Below are 23,382 nucleotides of genomic sequence, written 5' to 3'. Positions count from 1 at the left end.
TGAAAGAATAAAAATCTGGAATTATATCAAATCAGAAAGGACCCATTCAGAAACTCAACAACCATCAATTAATAAGTTAATACTTTCAGAAACTGAATTTTCGAAAACCAAGAAGTTTCATTTTAATCAATTATCAATTGAAAAACCTTATTTTATTTTACGCTGATAAAAAACTGAACTTGTATTTAATCGTTTAAGGCCCATCCAGCACCTATCAATTGATATGTTGACACTCTCAGTAGCTGTATTTTCGAATACCAAGAAATTTCAATTTTATCAACCATCAATTGATAAACTTTATATTTTTTAACGCTCTGATAGAAAAGCATCTGAAATTATATCAAATTAGGGAAATACCCATCCAACAATCCAGCAACCATCAATTGATAGTTGACATTCTTAGTGACTGTTTTTAAAATACCAAGAAATTTAATTTAAATGTTATCAACCATCAATTGATAAACCTTTTTTTTAAAGCTTATAGAAAAAAATCCAAAATTATATCAAAATATAATTAGCAAAGGCCCATTCAGAAACTCAACAACCATCAATTGATAAGTTGATACTTTCAGAATCTGTATTTTCGAAAACCAAGAAATTTCAATCTTATCGACAATCAATTGACAAAACTTATATTTTTTAACGCTGATAGAAAAAAAATATTAAATTATATCAAAATTTAATCAGCAAATTCAGAAACTTAGCAACCATCAATTATTGGTAAGTTGGTACTCTCAACAGCTGTTTTTAAATTAAAATTTTTATCAACTACCAATTGATAGTTGACACTCGAAATAATAGTGTTTTCCCGTATATGACAACTAATAATTTTAAACATTAAATAAATTATCTAGAAACTTAATTTGATTGATAATTTATCAATGTGTAAAATTGTCAGCATTTCATCAATAATTGAGAACGACTGAGCCGATTTGACGAAATTAGTTTGGAATTGACAGAAAAGAATTTTGCTAGAGGAAATTTTGAGATTTCGGAGAATTCAGGAAAACCAAAATTTGATTTTTGTATTTGATGTTTTGTGTAAATGTTTATTAATATTTTATTATTGAATTGAAAAAAAAAGTATTTTGAGTAAAAAATTGATTAACTACAAAAGAAGGCAGGCATTTTTTAACGTGATTTTATGATATTGTTTGGAAGATTTATAAAATTCGGATATTTTTGAAACTTATTGTGATAAAAGATGAAAAAGATGGTTCTGTGTTGAAATCAATACCAAAAACAAATAGATGGCTGATGGTTGAATTTAGCTGACCTTAACTGAACAAGTGTCCTTTTGGGAAGGACAAATCAAATTGAAATGAGAGCACCTCACAAACTATGGTTATTTCAACTGAATTTCTCCAATTCAATTCATGTGGATTCAGTCCCAGAAAAGATTAGGTTCTTGCAATGGCAATCAATCAATAAATCTCAAGACCAATAGCTGGAAGTCTTTGGAAGTAATCTCAAATTTTTATTTTTACAAATAAATAAATCTTTAAGTAGTAATTTTTAAACAATCCCAAGTTTTTTGCCTCAAATTTAAAATATCTCCTGGACTCAATATATTGGCACGATTATAATGATAGACATAATAAAAGATTTATAAATTCATTTGTATTTGTTAAATTGAATAAAGGAATTTCTCAGTTCTTCGACTTTTTTTTTAGATTATTTGCTTGAAATCAATATCTTTTCACCAAATTGAATCGCACGTATTTCATCTTCTTTTTTTCTTTCTGACAACAATACAAGATGTCTGAACCTACATAAATTCGTAGGCTGATCCAAGCTATAGACCTATAGAATCCTATAAAACTAAAGACGACGTAGAAGTTAGGTATAGAAGTACATACTCGTATATGAATAGAAACGTGGACCTATTTCTTATACTCCATGTCTTGAGTCTTCAGTATTTTTTTTTCTTCTCTCGATATAGCTATCGCCTTTAATTTATTGCAGGGATTCCATGATGTGTGCTCCTCTTGTATCCCATTCCATATGACATATATATATCTTTGTCAACATCGCGTTGGGATCAAGCATTCCAATAAAAAACCAAAGAACTCAACACGTTTCAAGAACAAAGACATAACAACTACAACAAAAAAGACGATGAAAATCTTTTTAGTTCTCTAAATGTCAATCTACCTTGCCATGATTATGATTTACAGGATTAAGGATTTGTTTTTGGATAGACTCGTATGTGTGGTTGGTTTTAGAAATTAATTGATTTCTCCCTTTCTCTCTCTTTGGATTATTTTTCTACGAGGAGCGATATAAATCGTAAATCAGTTTTGAATTTTAAATATTTTTTCTTTGGAATTTATTTTTCATTCAAAGAAAGACAATTTCGGGAGTTAAAAGAGATTACCCCAAGGAGATTACTTATTTCAATTAATCCGAAAAAGGGGCAACAAGAAAAAATAAAAAATAAGAGGCATATAAGATCACATATCTATGTACCTATATATAAAAGAGGATTCATAAATTTACTTAACTAAGTTGAATCCTTCGATTTCAATGTAAAGAACGTATCTTGAATTTAAGCCTTCGAAGAAAAAAGTCTTTCCTTTGTTCAATCTCATCATGATATTTGTGTTGTAAGGAAAAAACAACCAACTGTATAAAGCGTACGTTCATCCCAGACATTCCTTAGAGATTTATTTGGAAAATCCTTCTTGTCCCCAAATTATTTTACAGAGAAACACATATGGACCTTATGTTGTTCTTGGCCTGTGCGAAGAAACGAAAGAAGAAAAATAATATCCTTGGGGTATATTGGCCACAAACCCATAGCTATAGATATAGTGGGGGATCTTATGTTATTGTTTGACCAATTACAGGGAGTTTGTGTTATTGCGTATCTTTTTTTTATGTATATAAATGGGGGGAAATCCGTTATAAATCTCACACATTCTCCAATTGGAAAATTTTACTCCCAACATCGCATCAAGTCTGCTATACATATAGGATAGGTCCTAGTATCAGAGATTTAAACAACAACAACAAAAATAAAAAAGGATGTTATACACACAATCAATTCACACACAACCATATTGCTAGGCAGGACATTCTAGCTCTAGATATATAAATATAGATAGGACAGCTTCATTCTGTTTATGTTCGTCGACTTCGTTTTATTTCAAAGAAATTTTATTGGACATGAAAATAATCGAAAGGGAGTAATACGTATATCTTTTTGTTCTCTCGACTTTTTTTTAATTCTGTGAAACATCGCAGAGTCCATATGTGTTTGTAATTTTAATCGGGAAAGATACCTTCCTCGAGCAGAGGAAAAAATTATTTTTCAAAAGGATACTCCTGCATATAGATATATCTCTTATACCAGATACAGTAACAGTTGGCTAGCAATTAAGGGTGCTAGATACGTAGTAATGATAATGATGATGATGATGACGACTGAACTGTGAATGGGTCGGCAAGGATATCGATTACACCCAGGATTCACGTTTTGTAGAACCAACTCCAGGATAAGTGGGAATATATAGTGCAAAATGGATTTAAGATACTGTTTCAGATCCTGCCACTACTCTTAATATATATTTGTGTATTTATGTATACTTTTGTATAATGTAAGGCAACAGGATGAGAAATATCTGCAGTGGGTGTCTTTGTGTGTGTGTGTATAGTGTTTATTTGTTTGGAAGGAAGAATTAAGTAGGTAATCTTATCAGAAAGAAAATCCTCAAGAACGAGAAGATGCTATGTGATGTAAAAGCTTTCGATTTGAAGAAGAGAAAGTATAGATGGTACATATATTATGGTTATAAAACACAAACAAAAAATACGAAAGTATCTATAAGCTGATGCCTGGCAGATTACATCCGACAGCCTTGACCTAATGACTTTTTGAATAATGGAGATGAAATTTTTCCAAAGCTATATTATTTATATATCTCTCCTATTCTATACTCCTTCCTACCAAACAATCTAACATTAGAGGTATAGGTACCTAGCTTCATAGATGCATCAAAATAATGCTCGAAGGATTTTCTGATGGAAAATAAACTTTTGTTTTATAAGTTTTTCTTCTTTTTTTTTAGTCTATATGCAATATACTTACATATTCCATACATGTATGTATACATATAAGAACGTTTTGTATACTTAAGGGTGTGCAGGTATATTATGGGAATTGATTTGCTTTTAATGCTCATTGAACTGAATGGTATTGAAGGATTTATGTTGAATTTCAATTTCTCACTGAAAGAGAATCCTTTTACGATAACAAAAAAAATCGAAATAGAAATAAAACAAACAATGATGAATTTCTTATACGAAACGTTTCAAGCAGATCTATAGATGTTTTATTTCAAATAAAATATCCTACTTTAGATTTGAGAATTATTATCAGTATAAGAGAGTTTCTAAAGTAAAGAACAGTCTAGTTTTATTATTTTATATAGAACAATAATAATATACTTAAGAACTCCCACACAACGAACCAAATGTACACAAAGTACGAATACTACGAGTAAGTTCATATTGGGGTAATTCCAAATGGCGCCCAACGTGAGGATTTCTTTGAATTAAAAATTACCTTAATACCCAAACTTGTGCCGAAATTGATTTCTGTTTGAAAGCACTTACAAATAATAATATTTAATTAATGAATTCTTTATATTTTCTTCATTTTTCAATTAATTTTTTGAGATCATTTATATTTTAAAGGGTTTACAAAACATTTTTATTTTTTTTCTAATGGCTAAGGTACACATTTGATGTAAACTTTATTTTTTTAAAACAGAAGTTGGTTATTTAAGCGTATGCATTTCAATGCCTTGATTTGATTTATTAAAATGGCTCCCAACTAATGATTTTAGAAAGCTACAAAAATTCCAATAAGGTTTTTGAATATTAGATAAAAAGCATATTTACACAACAATCTTTTTTTCTGTATTTTCAATGGATTCCATTATTTAAATAACGCCCAATTTGGGATTATGGATAGTTATAAAAATGCCAATAAGATTTTTGAGCATAATATGAATATGATATTTACACAACAATTTATTATCTTCTTTATTTACAACTGTGTTGATTTTCTTAAATGGCGCCCAACGAATGGTTACATGCAAATGTTATGCTTTTTTGTTTTTTTTGACTGTTTAATAAAACAATTGTGTTAAAAGCTATTGTGTTTCAATGATGACACAGTTTAATACTCCAATTCGACAACTTAATGAAATTGATTATTTTCTTAAATGGCGCCCAACTAGAACCTCTTTACTAATTTCCATGATTTCACTACGCTTCATTTTTTCAAACAGAAAATTTATTTACAATAATTGTATTGTTATTATAGTTCATACAGTCAAATTAAAAAGGCTTTAAAAATGGCACCCAACGTTAGTTTCTACTTCAATAAAATACTATTATTTATTTGGTGAACACAGTTGCTCTTAATTTCAAATATAAATAATAAATACAGATTTTAAAATATGCATACCCACTTAATGAGCATCTAATTTAAGACCAAACAAATACTTGTTAATTTGTGACTTATTTTAAAGTCAAAAAGAAAGAAAAAAAAACTTTCGTTTTATAATTGTTGCTTTGTAGTCATAATCAAACACAAGACAAACAAAATCGAATAAAATCAATGAGATCCGCACCTTTGTAACTGTCAACATACATAAATATCTCATATGAATTCTTTATTTTATTAAATTTCACTCAATTTTGATAAAAACGTATAACATATTCATCCAGAAGAAAAAAAAAAACTAAACTAAATAAAACGACTACTGGCCTTTCAAATTCTATTTTCTATTTAGGTCTCACATATTCGTAAAGTTTAATTAGAACAAACGATAATGTCAATAAATTGTCAACTGATCTGTTTCGATTATAAATGACATTAAGAACATGAAAATATTAGATAGCCGCTCATTAACAAAACGCACAAACAAATGGGATCATCATTTTTAATTTATTTTTGTTTTCTTTCGTTCTTTTAATTTGAATCTCAGGAAATATTCAGGGCAAATGAGATCAAAACTAATATATGTATGTTTCAATATGTTCTCCCCATCGTATCTTTAGATACCTACCAAAAATATTGAAAACAAGTTGAAATTTCTTTTCCACATATTTTGTTTTATTTTTATAATTAAAATAAAAAAGAAGAACACAAAAATCAATATAAGAAATAAAACAAACACCAGCTTCACGAAAATCGAAAATCGTTGAGGTGGATGACAACAACAACAAAAACGAATAAAAATCTGTATCTTGTATCTTGGCACAAGAATTTTCTCTTTTTTTTTTACTTTTTATATCGATTTTGATTGAATTAACAGATAAAAAAATGTCAACGAAATTGATTTCAAGAATGTAAGATACACTTGCATCTCTTTTGTTGTTATGCTTTTTTTTGTTTTTATTTTCATTTTGGTATTTGTAAAATATGTAAAATAATCTGATGATGACAATTTCGATTGAAAAGAAGAACAAAATCAGATTGAGTCAACCATTTGACCATTGCCACCCGAAAGCAACCCAATAATCGTAAAGAGATCAAATTTACGACTTGATTTTATTTCCAATTTCTCTGATTATTTGTGTATCTGTGTTTTTTTTATTTTCGAAGAAGTATCTTCAATATCTCAATAATATATTCGATTACTAGATCGATGATTAAATAAATTAGAAGCCCAGACATGTTCAATAATTCTTTTTCCCAAAACAAATACGTCTTTTTTTTGTTGTATGTATTTGGAGAATGCACCACCATCCGAAAGTAAATACCTCAAGGCAATTGACTAATAAAACATTTTTGATGAATATCATCGCTACTTTTACAGAAAACAGAAAATAATATCAACAAAAAATTAAAATCCATTAATCTGTGTATAAAAAGAAAAACTTTCAAATAAAAATTAATTTTTTTATCATTGAAGTATATTTAGTTTCCCCCCTAGATATGAATAAAATCATTTAGTTTTTCAAAAAGTCCATATCTCTTTTTCGAATCGAACATAAAAATACCCATATTGGTTTACATTAGATATTACTATTCACCACTGTGTATTGTACACTCGATACTTTTTTAAAGAGAGAGAATATAAAAATTCACTATGTGATGTGATGTGGAACTCGATTGGATTAAATTCGCATTTATAAAAACTAAGTTTTTGTATTTAAATTAGTTTTTCTATCTTTTTTTCGAATATGAAAGATAGACAATATTAAAAGCGACTTTTTGTTTAAACTCATTAGATATGTATCTATTAATGCGTGTATCTATGAGTTTAAACTATAAATGAAACTTGAAACTAATTTAAAACGCATAGATAGAAGATTTATTCATAAAGAACAACAACAACAATAAAAAAATGAAAAATAACTTTTAAATTCAACGATTTATTACAATTTTTGTTTTGTTTCTGTTGGGACAAAAATGGCGCCCAACAATTTTGTATTATTATCTTATATTTTTTTTTAATATAAATTGAAAGATTTATGTTGTATGTAGATTGGTTTTTTAAAGCCAATAAGAATTTCATTATAAATCAGTTTGTTGCTTGAACGGAATGGGTGTTTAGTCAGAGGTATGAATTTTGTTTTCGATATGGTTTATTAATTGGCTGAATTTACAAACAATCTTTAACTTATGAATGTGTAGATTGGAAATGGATAAAAAAATATTGTGAGAGACGTGGGTCTTATGGGAGAAAATATTATAAATTTCCTAAAAGATTATCTTAAAACTGCTGATGATTTATGAAAAAGGTAATGTAATTTATAGCTTGTCTAAAATATAGTCAAATGAGTTTGGCAAAATGCAATTATTCTTAGTGATAAATTATATAAAATTTAAATAGTCTATCAAAGCCCTCTTTTTGGAATATAAATTAATGTGTTGTGTTTTTTTTTCATTCACTCTAGCATATATTTTATGAGAAACATTCGTTAGCGAAAATAACACTAAGCAAATTAATAAAATGTTGTTATTTATTATAATTTTGGTTCTACGTTGGGCGCCATTTAAAATAATTCCTTGAAATATTGTTGAAGTTTAATATGACATGCTGGCCAAATCAACACAATTTGGTTCAAAGAAAAGCTTATTAATTGCTTAAGAGCTACTTTTCATAATTTTTGGTTTTGCGTTGGGCGCCACTTAAAATAATTTCTTGAAATATTGTTAAAATCTTTATTTATGTTTTCAAATAATGCAGCATACTGCCCAATGTATAACAATTTGGTTTAAAAAAAGCTATTTTTATAGTAATTTATTTGCTTATGAGTTACTTTTCATAATTATTGGTTTTACGTTGGGCGCCACTTAAAATAATTTCTCAAAAAAATTTGGAAATCTTTTTTGTGTTTTCAAATAATACAGCATGCTGACCAACTCAATATAATTTAGTTCAAAAAAGAATATTTTATAGTAATTTAATTGTCAATGAGTTACTTTTCATAAGTTTAGGTTTTGCGTTGGGCGCCACTTAAAATAATTCCCTAAGATATTGTTGAAATATTACTTGTATTTTCAAAAAAATAAAATATGCTGGCCAAAGTATAACAAATCAGTTCAATAAAACCAAATTTTATGGAAATTTAACTTTATTCGTTGGGCGCCACTTAAGTAAAAGCCGCTATTTAAAGAGATTTAAATTTATAATTTTGAAAAGAATATCAAATACATTCTTGAAGTCTTATTCCATTCGAGCTAAATTGAGTTTTTTTCGTTATATTATCTCATTTTTCAATGATTTTCATACGTTGGGCGCCACTTTTAAAATGTTGTTCAAAGAAAACTGTCAACATTAAAGCTAATGGTACAAATTTTGAAGACAATACAAATTCTGTTTTCAATTACTAGACACCATCAATTACATTCCATTTCAATTCTTAATTTTATCACCAACTATTAATCACACTTACTTTGAAATTTGTCCAATTTGAAATAGATCCTATCATTTTTAAGACCCAACCATCTGGATTCACTCACACAAAGGGTCTCTTTTTTTTTAAGACTAAATTTCTTAATTGGGGATCAACTCATGCTTATACATATATTTATACTTTAAAAACGAGTACATATCAGTCTGTCTTTTTTTTGAAAGAACAACAAACATGTTCTACTCTATTTTCTGGAAAGAATTAAATCCTCCCACTGAACATAAACATAAAATTTCAATTATCCTTCGAAAATGAAATTGAAAAAAAAAATTATTGTCAAATGTTCTCATCTTACACTCTAAAGAAGCATCAACAAAATGTACATTACAACCAGAAAATCCTTATCTTCATGTTTTTGAAATGTGTGTGTGGTGTCTTTTTGTATACATACTCGTATATGGTATAGATAAATTCACATTTCTTTCAGCAGCTCAATTGAATTCCCATTCAACTAGCGACCATAGAAGATGAGATGAAAACCAAAGATCTCTTAACCACATATCTATACAAAACTACTTATATAAGCACTATAAGAGTTTTGGAATCTCAGTGCAAAGGACCTGATGTTTGGAACGACACACAAACAGGCAAAAAATATAAGAATGAAAAAATAGAAACAGAAATGGTCTCCACATTTAGAGAACATCGACAACAGCAACGACAACACATTTGGGTGTCAAATATCATCTGCAATTTGTGTCATATCTTTCAATTTGTCACTTTAAGTGGTCACACATAGTATATTCTGTGAACTCCTAAAGGATGTGCTAGCTGGAGAAAAAAGAGTGAGAGGAGTCCTAACATACTCTTGTAGAAAGAAAACGACAAAAGGATGATGTAGCAGTTTTTTCTTTGAAAGGACTTTTCTATAGTTCTTCGAAAGGAGAGAGATACCAAAAAGAAAACTCTTTCCTAACAGATTCTCTGAGTCATTTGAGATTCCAAGTTATGAGATAATTGTACACTTCTCTATGGCATGGTGTTTGTTTTGAATGGACTTTTCCCTAGGGAGGTATACACATTATACAACACAGTCTCCAGCTCCATCTTGTCGTGATTAGATCAAAATTTGTTCATTCGAAAGATGGAAGTGATATTTTTTCCTAAATATCTTCCAGATGTCACAGAATACCTAATGGAGTCACCCTAAGTGGTGTAAATTATTCCAGAAACAAAACATAACAGACAAAATATATGGCTAGCATTAATATGCCAAAGGCTTGTCTATACCATTCCTTCTTACAAATGATTGGCAGGCCATCAAAATCGAAATCAAAATCTCATCTGGAAATCAGAAGATTTTCCTCTGATGGCTTCCCCCCTTTTTTTCTCGTTTTATACAGGATCAATAAATTTTTCGTCCGATTTATCAGCATAGTTGCATCAAATTTAAGAAGGGGGAACAACACTTTTCTCTATGAAAAGGAATTTCTTCTTTTTCTTCTAAATTATATTTATTTTTAAATTCCAAGTGTTTCTCACTTAAATATATTTGTGTATAAGATACACGAAGTATGTTGTTGTGTTATTATCCAACACTAATTAGATTCTGTTATGCGTTGTTGATATGAAGCAACATGGAACAAGAATCCAGCAACAGCAGCCAGAGTGTTTTTTTTGGAGGAAGTATGCTGGAGGTGCTCTGGTGGTGGTTTGGTTTATAGAAGAAGAAGATATTGCATGATGGTGTAACTTGTTTCATCTGTCAGCACATTGAATGGAGCATAAAGTGATTGAGATATAACCGCATCGATACACGGTTCAGTGGTTTTTAATTGTCGATTTTTGAAATTTTTATTTTGAAAATGTATTAAATTGGGGCCAAGTATTTCAATTTAAAAGAAGAAAAAATCCCCAAAACCCAACAAAAAAAAAACATATCTCCAGCAGGGAAACCATAAATGAGATGTTTTTACCCGAATTGGAAAAGAAAAATATTTAGAAAATAATTAAAAAGAAGAAATATTACATGTGTGGTTTTTGATGAAACTTTTTTTTATTTTATTTCTGTTCGAGAATACCGATTGATTGGTACATATACATAATTTAGAAATGAGTTGTTTTAATGGGGTTATATATAGAAAATAATTGTTTGTATATTTGGGAAGCCTTTAAAAAGGAATTTTGTGTTAGACATTCATTTCAATTCCAAGAAAGATAGTTAAATTAAAATGTATTTTATTGTTAAATGGCGCCCAAAAGATATTTTTTATTTAATATAAAACAATTATTAAATAATAGAATTGAGAAAACAGAACAAATGGACAATGTGTTTCCATTGAAAATTGTATTCCATACTGTCCTCAGGTTTGCCGATAATTATTCTTTTTCAATTAGTTTTTTTAAGTGGCGCCCAATGTGAGTTATTCAGTACCTAATTACATGATATTTTAGCATAATCGTAAAACAATGCATACATTAATGTCTTTCTATGCAATTGGCAAAACTACTAATGCAGAATATGATCGTTGAATTAATTAATTTGTAAATGGCGCCCAATGTGAGTTAGTCAGTACCTATTTCCATGATTTGTTAAGATATTTTCCAGAATATGAATACAGTTTTTTGATAGAACACAATTTTCAGTTAGTAGACATGCAGGATATGATCGCAGAGTGAATTATTTTTCAAATGGCGCCCAATATGAGTTATATTCAGTACCTAGTTTTATGATATTTTAACATCATCGAAAAACAATTCATACGATTATGCCTTACTATGTAATTGACACAACCTAGACATGCAGAATATGATCGTTGAAAGAATAAATTTGTAAGTGGCGCCCAATGTGAGTTATATTAAGTACCTAATTTCGTGATATTTGTACTTCTTTTGAAGAAAACACATACATTTATGTGTTATGATGCAGTTGACATACCTAAAATATGCTAAATATATAATCGTAGAACAAAGTAGTTTTTAAATAACGCCCAATGTCAATTATTCAGCACCTAAATTTATGATATTTCAATATTATCGTAAAACAATTCATACATTTATACCTTATTATGTAATTGACACAACTGAGACATGCAGAATATGATCGTAGAATTAATTAATTTGTAAGTGGCGCCCAATGTGAGATATAAAGTAACTATAACCATGACATTTTAAGATTATTGTAAAAAAACGCCTTCATTCATGTGATATCACGCAATGATTGAATATGAAAGACCTGAGATATGCAGAATATAATCATAGAATGAATTAGTTTTTAAATGGCGCCCAATGCGAGTTACGTTTTGTACCTAATTTAATGATATTTTAATAACTTTTTATTAAGAAAAAGCGTACATTTATGTGATATTATTCAATTGAAAGTCTTTAGGTGACTCTTAAACATGAACCTCAATGAAGATATAATTGATTTCTTAGCAGTGCCGCATGATCAATTGTATATTATAACCTTACCTACCTTTTGTATTCCAATATGTCCTATAAAAATTATATTTGTTTGCATAATTTAACTTGATAATATTATATTGAGTACAACCATTTTATAAACAAATATATTTCATGAGTATTAGTTTTTTAATTAATGTTCTTTAGCTTGTTTTTGTTTAAATAAATAATTCATCCCATTTCATATAATATTCATGCACAACAGAATTGAATGTATAATATATCACAAAATTACAATTAAAAAAAAAACACTTACACATTTAGAACAAAATATACCTAAAGACCACTACACTCTGATGCACTTAAATAATAAAGAAAAATTTTAACAAACTTAACAATTCCACTTAGTGCTAAAATAAATACACTTTTTAGTACCCTTTTATTTTCGAATGTACTAAAAGAATTCAAAAGAAAAAAACGAAATAATATTTTTTATTGTTTGCTTGTTTTTTTTTGTTGTTGTTTCTTTTTACATTACTCACTCATATATTTTTTTTCTTTTAGTACAAAAAAAAAATATACAACAATACAACCATCTCTATTCAAAAGTACTAAAACTTAGAAAACAATTCTTTTTTATGTTACAGATGTGCATCACACCACCAAATATCAATAGTTATATCCCAGAAGCGTTCAGTTTTCTGGTGAGTGATATAATTTATATTCAAAACAAAAAATAGTCAAACAATCAATATAATTTTCCATCTCTTTATATAAATAATAACATATGTATATTTTTTCCTATCAAAATTTTGTGCCAACAAAAATATTCATATAATCCATTCGCTTTTTATATCATTTTTATGTTGAAACGCTTTTTTGGAAAATTTTTCTCATTTTATTTTTGAGTGGCATTTTTGTTTTCTTTATTTTTTTTGGTGTATTTTGTGTTATAATATCCTTTTTATGTCCTGGATGTTTGTTTGTATGAATCTCGACAAAAAAAAACGAAAATTATATAAAGGGTGTCCATGAAAATGTATGAAGCTCCTCCAAAAAAAGTTATCATTTTGATGTCAGATATATGCGAAAACCGACATATCTATCTGAAAACGTTCTCAACACATTTTGTGGTTGTGCAGTAGATAGTTGTTGTTGTTCTTGTTGACTGTGTTATTATATTTGTTCTCCTTGTTGAGAATATATCTCGTTGAAAGGTCCACATGCAACGGCAAAAATAGAACCATCAGCTAGCTGCATAGAGGCAAAAGTTACTGTATGAACTCCCCGTGCCCTGCCCTGCCCTACCCAGTGCCCATGTATCCAAAGATAGATATGCTCGGGTATAACTAACAGAGAGTAAAAAAAAGGGATTGCACATCCTGAGGGAATATTTTATGCGAACGCGCGAGGTAAAACTATTTAAATATTAAAAGTTATATGAGTTAAATGCAGCAAAACTCATCGCATATGCAAAAACGTTGTTGCAACTTTCACAAGAGTCTGCTATGTGCCACATAGTGCTTTTTCTCTTACTATTGTTGCTGCTATTACTGCTGTACAGTTATGCATAGAGATACTGCTGATAGGTTGAAGTTGAAATTCTGTATAATATGCCCCCAAAAATCAGCGGGTATACCCAGGACACAATTTTGTTGTACTATAGTTTGATGCAAGCTCTAGTATATGATAAATAATATGGCAGATATAAAAGGAGGGGGTTTATGTTCCACATAGATAGAAGATTGTTGGAATTTACTCGAGTTTTGAAGTCGTTTAGCTTACTTTTCGTCCTGCTGGTGCAGAGTGTAAACTGTATATGAAATAGATGCATGATGAACAACTACTAACTATAAGAATGACAACTTTACTCCAGTTCAAAAGCATTCTTGGCAACGAAATCAGCTCATCAGTTGCATAAATAATAGAGCATGCACTGCACATCAGGAAGAGAACAAAAAAACCGGGGGAAAATATAAGTAAATGTGCAAAGAAAAAATACTAAAGTGAATATCAGAAGATTACAGCAACAATATGGTTTATAACGGCGAGAACTTTTTAGTACAATAAACGGAAAAGTATTTTTTTCCCTTTGTTTTTTAGTTACAATGTGCTTATGAAATATTTACTTCAAACTTTTTGAGATTAAAGAACAAAAAAAAACTTTAGATAACACAAATCTATCATGAAGTTGGAAGAAGGGGCAAAAAAACTCTTTTCAAATGGGGTCACAAACGCTTATGTCTTATGAGCACAATTTGACTTGGAAATTAATTTTTAAATAGTTGGAAAAAAGTTTTTATTTTTTTGTTTTATGTTGAATTAATGTTGTTTTTGAAGAGATTTTCTTTTTTTTTGCGGATAAAATTGGCAAGTTAATACAAAGTTTGCAAATTGAAAGTTCCTGAAATTGTTCATATGAGTATTTTCTGTGAAATGAAATTACTGAAAAGTCTCATTTAACGTAAAGGGAAGTGGATGTGTATAAGATGTCAATTTATATTTAAATTTGAGTAATAATAAGTTCCTTTGATTTATTTTTACAAGCAGTTCTGTAAAAATTAGTTCTAAAACTTTTTTAATCACTGGTACTAAATTTGTCTTAAGATGTACTAAAAAAAACTTGTAGAAAAGTATACAAAGAGAAAACCAATTAATTACAAATATCTGTTTAGACCTTTTGGTTCTAAAAGTGATCTTTACAGCATTGAAATACTTATAAAATTTGTAATGTACTAAATTATTTTCAGTATGTACTAAAAAACAAAATTTAATTTTGAGATAATTTTAAGCAACTTAGAGTTTTAAGCCCCAAAATAATAACTAGGTCCGTTTGTACTAAGATGTTTTAAATCTGTACTAAAAAAATCACAGGGAATGAGACAAAGAATTAAAACCATATAAGTAGAATTAATCTAATATCAACCAAAACTGTGTATTCTTTAGTTTCAATATTAATTTCATAAGTACTAAAAATAACAAAATACTTTTTCAAAACACGGTCTTATATATCTTATATGTATATATATCAAAGGCTTTACCAAGAATATTAAAAAAAAAAACAAAAGATGCAATTCTAAAAACTTCGTATGAACTAAGTTCATAGATACTTTGTACTAAAGTTAAACCAAATTTGGTTTAGACTCTCTAGATTTAAAAAAAATAATACAACAAATTCGAATTTTAACTATGTTTTTCTAATTTGTTCTAATAAGATAAAACCCTTTTTATTTTGAAAAAGAAATCGTATATATCATATCTTGTAAGCTTTGTACTAAAATTTAACTAAATTTAGTCTTATAAAATAAAATAATGTAGGTTTTGAAAACTCTTCATAAGAAAATTCATACTAAGTCGATCTTTAGCTGAATTGTACTAAAAGTAAACTAGAATTAGACTTATTAGGTAAAAGCCTATAGGTTTGTGTTATTTTATTTCCTTCCAAAGAATTTAGGAAATTATTTAGTACTAAAAAACATTGTACTCAGGTTCAATATAAAAAAGGTTTAATACCGAAACAATAGCAGTTGTAAGTAATTAGAAGAAACTTGATTCTACAGACCTAGTTCCCATGTTTAAGTCTCTTATAAGTTCTTGTTGATAGATCACTTTTATGGTTTTTATTGTTTGACCAAAAAAAAATAATCAAATTCCACATTCTAAGCTTCAACCTCTGCCTTGTTGCCTCTTCTATCCCAAATCTTTATACCTCGCTGACTCCTGCTACCAGAGTAAAGTAATCTAATCGACTACATAATCTTGATCTTCTTGATTGGGGACAAAAGCACCACATTCCCTCCCGTCTCTCCTCTATCGTGGATATCTTTGGTCAAAGACATTGTGGACTACAGCTTCCGAATTTAAAATTCAAAATATGCGCCCATGCTCGCTTAGTAGACATTCGAATAGGAATACGGGAGTATAATAAAGATCAAAATGTTACGATATTTTTCGACCATATTAAGCACATGCCAATGATGTTATAAGAGCTAAACATAGTTTAAGGAGTGGAATCTATCTTACTCTCTTGTCCCAGGGTAAAGGTAATTATTTTGTAGAAAGAAAAAAAGAAAAACATTTCTTCGTCTGCTCCTCTAAACTTATAGCAATTTACCCCCAAAAGATCTAAGAGACTGGAGTTGGTGGCGAGTATCTCCTGTAGTGCAGCACGTTGTCGTTCACGTCGTCGCATTACCGACTCCGTCGTTGTCGTTGCCGACCGCGTCGACTATTCCACGCTGCAGTACAGCATAACCGACCTATGACACAATCGAATAAAAACGCTGAACTAAATCGTGATTGATCCACCACCACGATGGGGCATACTTGACAAAAAGTTGGATAAAAAACAAGATTTCGGAGTTGTTGTTGTTTTTCTTCATATATGGCTATAATATACACAAAGTGCCAGAGATACATTGGTTAGGAGTACTTGTAGCCTAACAAAAATGATAATCTTTTGTTGCGTGATCGTTGTCGAACATTTGTTTGGAGTTGTATAACTTTGTAATTCGTCTTCTATCTCTTTCTATCTGCAATCTTCATACATAAAGAAGCTTCAAAATCCTTCTTTTCCTTTTTCTGTTTCATCTTTATTTCTTTCTCTTTAATTTTGTTTTACATCATTTTTTATACAGCTTTGTTAATTTTTTTCTTATTTTCTTATATCTTCCTTTACAGTGCTGGAATAATTGCGATCAACAACTTGGACCGTTTCCATTGAACGTTAACTCAGCGATGCGAGAAGGATCTCTTGTACTAACTGATATTGCATGGGATCAGGCTGTTACCAATGCATCTAAACAGTGTCTGGTCACGTGGGAGGTCTCTGGAGGCGGTCTGATGGGTAATCTACTGACTGATAGCTCCACCGTTGAGCTGTCCCTATGGCCGGACACAGTATATCACGTGCAGGTTACCTGCAAGCATAAGGTAAGTTGTTGTTTTTCTTTTCCTCAGTACTGAACGAACTGAGAGAGACTTTCTGCTTTGTTTGTTTTAGAAGGTACCTATCCTATATACCTTTAAATAGATATATACCCCTGTAAGGTACCTAATCTACCTCTTCGAGGTGGAAGGAAGATAGACCACAAAAAAAGTGGGGACATGTTTTCCAGAAAATCACGAATTTCTTCTGGATGCGCGCAGATATCGCATCTCTCGCATCTTCCTTAGAGCATAATAATAAATTGCTGATGTGCATTCCAAAGATCTTCGCACGATTATTTTTCCCGTTCTACGGTCTTGAGATGTGTGTTAGTGTTAGATTGAGTGTGTGTAGTGGTTCTGGATGCACATCGACTTGTTAATTGTTTGTTCGAAGAGTGTGAAAGCATCACTAATTGGCTAATTACATTGCAATTGAGATGTGTTGCATTGGCGAACATTCCAAGGACTTTTTTTCTTCCTCGTCTCATTTTTACTATTTTTGCACTACACACTCATTTTTATTGCTTCCACTGAGCTTATAGGAGTTTTGAACAAGTGCGCTTTGCGCTTGAGAGTTAAACCGGAGTTAAACTAGAAGGTAAAGCATTAACATCAGGCGTGGATTGGATGCGGTATGGCTGCAATGTTTGTAGAGAATTTGCGTGCAAAGTGATTAGTGTCGCTAAGTTGGCTATCGGCACCGGCACGCATGTGTCGATAGGAATCTGAGAGCTTTGTTTTTCTTAACTATGGGGGGAAGGGGCAAGAATGAGACGCAGGTTTGTTTGCGGATTCAATGATTACGGTATTCGATTAAATAGAAATATGTGGGCATGATAAATATTATTGCATAGGCAATCAATTTAGAATCAATTGGTGATGATTATCGAAACGTTTGAATCTCTATTTGATTTCTAAAAAGATAACTTAAAGGATTTTATAGTCGTTTTGAGAGTTGGGACCGTTATATGAGTGTAGGTTAAGTGTGGATTAAGCGGTGAAAGAAACCTGTTTAGCTAATTTAATCCAAGCAGTTTTTGCGATTTCTGGAGGATTTCGTTTAAAGATCACTTCTGAAGTTCCTTAGAGATAAACTTTAATGTCTTCTTCCCACAGAAATGGCATTCAATTTACTTGATAATTGGAAAATTAATGAATTTCACTTTATCATTTTATGATATCAGTTGAAAAAGTCGTACAAACAGTTCTATGTCTCATTAGTTGAAAAATACTTTTAGAATCTACTAAATCATTTGTTTTGATAAAATCTAATTCCTTTTTTTCTTCCATTTTCTTTAATCTTTTTAGGAAACTGGTGGTATGCGAAGATCATTCAAACTCATCGTTGACACCCATAAACTTACCGACAAATCCGCTTCAAGCTTACAAGCTATCGCAATCGAAAACGCCGGCATGAAATCTCTGCCAAATATTTTTGCCCAAGAAACATCTTCTGGAGAGACCGATTCCCGTATGCGCATCCTTAAGGACAGTTCGAAGGACTTCATCAGCACCTACAATCCCAGTGTCAATAATGTCGAAAAGACTCCAAGCTCAAGTCAGAAGACCGGCAGCATGAGCAGCTCCAGCAGCAGTAGCAGTACCAGCAGAAGCAGCAGCTATATTGAAAATGAATCATCAACGTCTGTGCATATGTCGACAGTGCTCCGCACTAAACTTACCTCTTCAACAGTACCTGGAGTTATCTCAGCTGATTTCTTAGCACAAAGCATAGTGTTCGGTGTAGCCCTGGCCGCTGTCTTCTTCATTGGCTTATTCCTGCTGTACGTGTTAACACGGCCCGTGCGGAAGGATGTACCTGTCGACAAAGTCAACCTCATCCATAATGAAGCCACCTGCGAGCAAGTTGTGTCAACAGCGACGGCATCCAACCGAACGCTGCACGTGTAAAGCTGTGAATTATTAGTTTTTGTTATCCTGCTAAGGTTAAGCAACGAAACATCCAAACTGGAAGTAGTGATGTCCTTAGGTGTACATAGTTAAAAAAAGTAAAAACAAAAATAATAATAATTAAAAAACTGTAAATAGTAGTGTACATAATTTAAGAAGTAAACAAAAAACTTTACAAAATAAAGTGAAGAAAAGAAGTGGGAAAACAGGGACGGTGTCATTTATAACAAGTGAGACCCACTTAGAGTTCAGATTTATATAGAAAAAGGAAGAATTTAATGAAATTTCTAATTTTAAGGATTTGTCTAGTCCGCGAGATAAAAAAAAATAAAAATATCGTACATACCACTCATTTTCATATTCGTCAAAACAAATAAAAAAAATAATAAAATTTAAATTTAAACAAAACAAAAACATTCAAAAGTCAAAAGAAAAGAAACAAAGAAAATTCTCTAAAAATACTAAAATATTTTGAAATGAGGAAAACCTATGAATCGGTTTATTACCCCATCTCGTTTTTGTTTTCTAGATTTTTTAATTCAGTTTTTGTTTTTCTTTTATTTATTTTGAACATTTCATTTGTATCTACACAAATGAAATAAAATCAATAAAATCTTCCATATGAGATCAAAAAACGAAAAAAAGAAAAACATTTGTTTGTCCTTAAAATCTTTGTAAATAGAAACTCAAAACAAAAATAAAATTTTGTAAATATTTTAAATATAAGTAAAATAAAAACTGCTTACTCTCTGCGTGTGTTTTCATAAAAAAAGCAATCCATTCATTAAAAAATAAATTAAAATAAAAAAAGAAATAAGAGTTCACCCTAATTTGCAAGTTAAATTTTCTGAATTAATTTATTTAAAAAAAAAAACAAGTTAAAAACTAAATATTTATAAAAAAAATAATAGAAACTAAAAAGAATACAAAACCAGAAGTAGTTTTAAGTGAATTAACAATTTTAAACTAAAATAAATTATTATTGTCCTGTTAAACATTTTTTTCTTTTAATAAAAAGATTTTGTTTATTTTTTCATTTACATTTAATTTTTGTTTGTTAATTAAATTTTTAAATAAGCAAAATATAAAGAAAAAACAAAAAAAAACAACGGCGACGAAAGCACACATGCAAAGACTGATAAAAGTTAATTCTTTAAAAAAATATGTAAATTAATTAAATTTAATTTAATTTTGTTTTTTTCTTAAGGAAAACATTTTAAAAGGGAAAGCAATTCGTTTATTTTTATTTGTTTTTGTCTTTGTAAAAATAAGTTAAAAAAAATAAAACAAAAATTGTCAAATAATAACAACAAAATATATAAAAATAAATTAACAAATAAAAAAATAAAAACAAACAAACAACTAAATTATAAAATAAAATGTAAAATGTAAGTATTTAAGAAAAATATTTTCAATTCTAGTTAATATTAGAAATTATGTTGATTTTAATTAATTCGAGGTGAATCTTGAATAAAAATTGTAATTATTATAAAAAAAGAAGAAATGAAAAAAAATCGAAAACAAATTAAAAAATAAAAACACTAAAAATATATTTAAAATGAGTTCTTATTTTAAAAATGAAGATGGATTTTCAGGTTCTTTGAAGAGGTATGTATAGCAATTGCTTGAAAAATAGTCCTCTAAAAATTAAAGAACGTGCTTGGAGTTGAATTTGAACTTTCAGAACCGTTTTAATGTTATTCCATTAGTTAAATTAGCTTACAACTTTATTGGAACAGAAGTAAATATTGATTTTATGGATGCCAAATCGAAATCCAGACTGAAAATAAAATCTTCCTTAAAACTATAATATTCATTTCCTTTAGACTCATTACCTAGAATGTCCATATTTATACTATAATTTAATTATTTTTATTACTTAATTTTGTATGTTCAGCACAAGGTATGCGGTTAGATAGGAATGATTTAGAAATGAAAAATCGGAGCACATTCGTTTTGATTTTTTGAGCATTGCATATGAGGGAGAAAATAAAACGTAAGGCATTTCACATTCGTGTAGTACGGCCAAAGAAAGGATCTCTGTTTGGACTGAAGTGTACATTTATTTATATTCTTTCGAGAAGAAACTCGAGTAGTACGGTTTAACTGTTTAATTCATCCAAATAGAAATTTCAAAAAATAGTAAAAGTACAATGTTGTCCAAGCTATTTCATTGGGGAGCTTCTTAAAATCGCGTTCTGTCAATCCAGTTACAAAAACCTTTCCGATTGTTTTAATCAGTAGCTTACGAATAGGTTGGATGATATTACTCATCGAATCATTTTCTAGAATCATTGTTGCCATCACATTGAATCTTTACTGTTAGTTACAGGAAAGTCGAAAATCGGGCATGCGAGGAGAGGTGCCCATATTGACATTTCCAAGGCGACTAAGGGGGCTAAGCATGCTGTACCATCCTCAACGAACTATAGATCTGAGTAAATGCATAAGCTTCTCGACTTTAACCTGAATGTATTTTCCAACCCCGGATTTGACTATTTTGTGTGTTTACATATCTGCCCCAAATGAAAATGTGCCTAGTCAGAAAAAATAATTTTCTCGCCCAAAATTGTTCTTGCTGCTGCTCTTAGAGGAAAACTGTGAAGCAGTAACCAAGCTGAAGGTCATAAGCGAAAATACCGATATATTTTTGGACAATTCATTCTCAATCGGATGGGTCAAATATTAAGCTGTTAAAATCGAATATCAAGGAGCTTCGATATTCGGCTAAAGTTTACATCTTCTTCCACAAACCTGGGTCTTGAAACAGCTTTCAATGCCAAAATAAAACAGACCGTCCATTTGTATTATTAGTTTCAACTTTAATCATCTGTACTTCAGGCTTGTTAATCAAAGACAAATATTGATACCCATAAGACATAGAATTTTAGTGTCCATTTTATGAAACAAAATATTTTTTTTGGTTTTCAAAAATAAATTTATTCGTTTTCGAAGCTCAGTAAATATAAGAACAAAAAACAGGTGAAATCAAACAACTTGCAGCTTCTTTGGAATTAAAATGCCTCCTGAAGCGCCTTTGATTCTACAGTCAAAAAATGTTCTGACAATTTCTGGCTATAAAACCATAAACAATAACAAGCAATATGCGATCTTATAAATCTTTTCTTTGCAATGATTTCTAGCCATGAAAATAGGTATAGACATTTTTTTAAAATTTCGATTAAATCGTTGATATTTCTTCTCCTCTTAAAACAATAGCCATTAACCGTGTTGTTACTGGAATGATTTATTTTAGACAAATTTGGTAAGCATTTTAAAAGACAGTCATATGCGGCTGGGGACTTTTTCTAGAACTATGAAAGTGTCATATGTAGCAAAATGTTAACCATTCCTGGATAACAAGCACTTTAAGTTTGTAAACACTACTTATTGATGCCCCGATCGTACTTCTTGCATAACCTTCTTCAATAAATATTCTGTTTAACACTGAAATAATTATTCAATTTGGACCAGTGGTTCCTGAGATAAGCACGTTCAAACAAGCAAACAAACAAATATTAATGTAAATAGTAGTAAAGTTGTAGTAAAATGTTTTTTATTTCCAACTTAATATCTAGAAGTTAACATTTTCAAATAATATTTTAAGTGTCCCGTCTGTCGGGTAGTTGAATTTACGTACATATTATTAAAACTATTAGTTTCAAATTAAAATTTGATGATAGTATTAAGAAAATGTTTTACTGGTTATATTCTCTCACTCTCGTAAGTCCTTCTAAACTGGTGCTGTTTTCTCAATTGAGCACTTGGATTATTTCGGCTCCTATTAACCAATCTTAACCAAGGAAGGCCACGCCAAATTCCTTTAAAGACGGACATCTGTCCAAGAAGTGCTAAATGAAATTTGTACTCCCTAAAGCTGCACAGAGTTCATAATGATTATTCGTTCTATCCAAATCCGTTTTTATTAATATTGATTAAATCAAATCTTGCCTTAAAAATCCAGGTGATCTTATTCAGTTCGAAACCACCATTAACGTAAATCTGTCCTCTTAAATGATCCAGATGTTTGTAGATGCGCGTACTGCTCTCAGATGCCCTTCGTAGGTTTTCTTGTTGACCCTCTGTTTTCAACAGCAGCAAAAGATCATTGCCTTTTTGGATCCAATTAATTTAAGAAATAGATCTCTCACCACGCCAGAACAAGTTTTCCCTCAAAAGTATTTTTATTAGCTGATGCGGTAGTAATGTTGCACTGTATTCGAAGATCAAGGTGAAGATCAAGGGTATATTAATGTCCGTCCT

At 30.0% G+C, this 23,382-nt stretch overlaps 1 protein-coding gene across 2 annotated transcripts in view; it reads left to right on the top strand.

The window, feature by feature from the left end:
• Window positions 1-20,470, top strand: part of LOC129947306 (transmembrane protein fend-like) — a 48,619-nt gene extending 28,149 nt beyond the window's left edge. The window contains exons 3-5 of one of the 2 annotated variants that reach the window (XM_056057822.1): window positions 12,927-12,983; window positions 16,960-17,211; window positions 18,517-20,470. In XM_056057822.1, coding sequence (XP_055913797.1) covers window positions 12,927-12,983; window positions 16,960-17,211; window positions 18,517-19,119 — 912 coding nt within the window. In that variant the 3' untranslated portion in view covers window positions 19,120-20,470. The remainder of the gene's footprint in view (window positions 1-12,926; window positions 12,984-16,959; window positions 17,212-18,516) is intronic. The other variant, XM_056057823.1, reaches the window with a different exon arrangement.
• Window positions 20,471-23,382: the final 2,912 nt, after the last annotated feature.

Source organism: Eupeodes corollae, chromosome 2, assembly GCF_945859685.1.
Source record: "Eupeodes corollae chromosome 2, idEupCoro1.1, whole genome shotgun sequence".
Classification (NCBI taxonomy): domain Eukaryota; kingdom Metazoa; phylum Arthropoda; class Insecta; order Diptera; family Syrphidae; genus Eupeodes; species Eupeodes corollae.
This window is presented reverse-complemented; position numbering and strand designations above follow the sequence as displayed.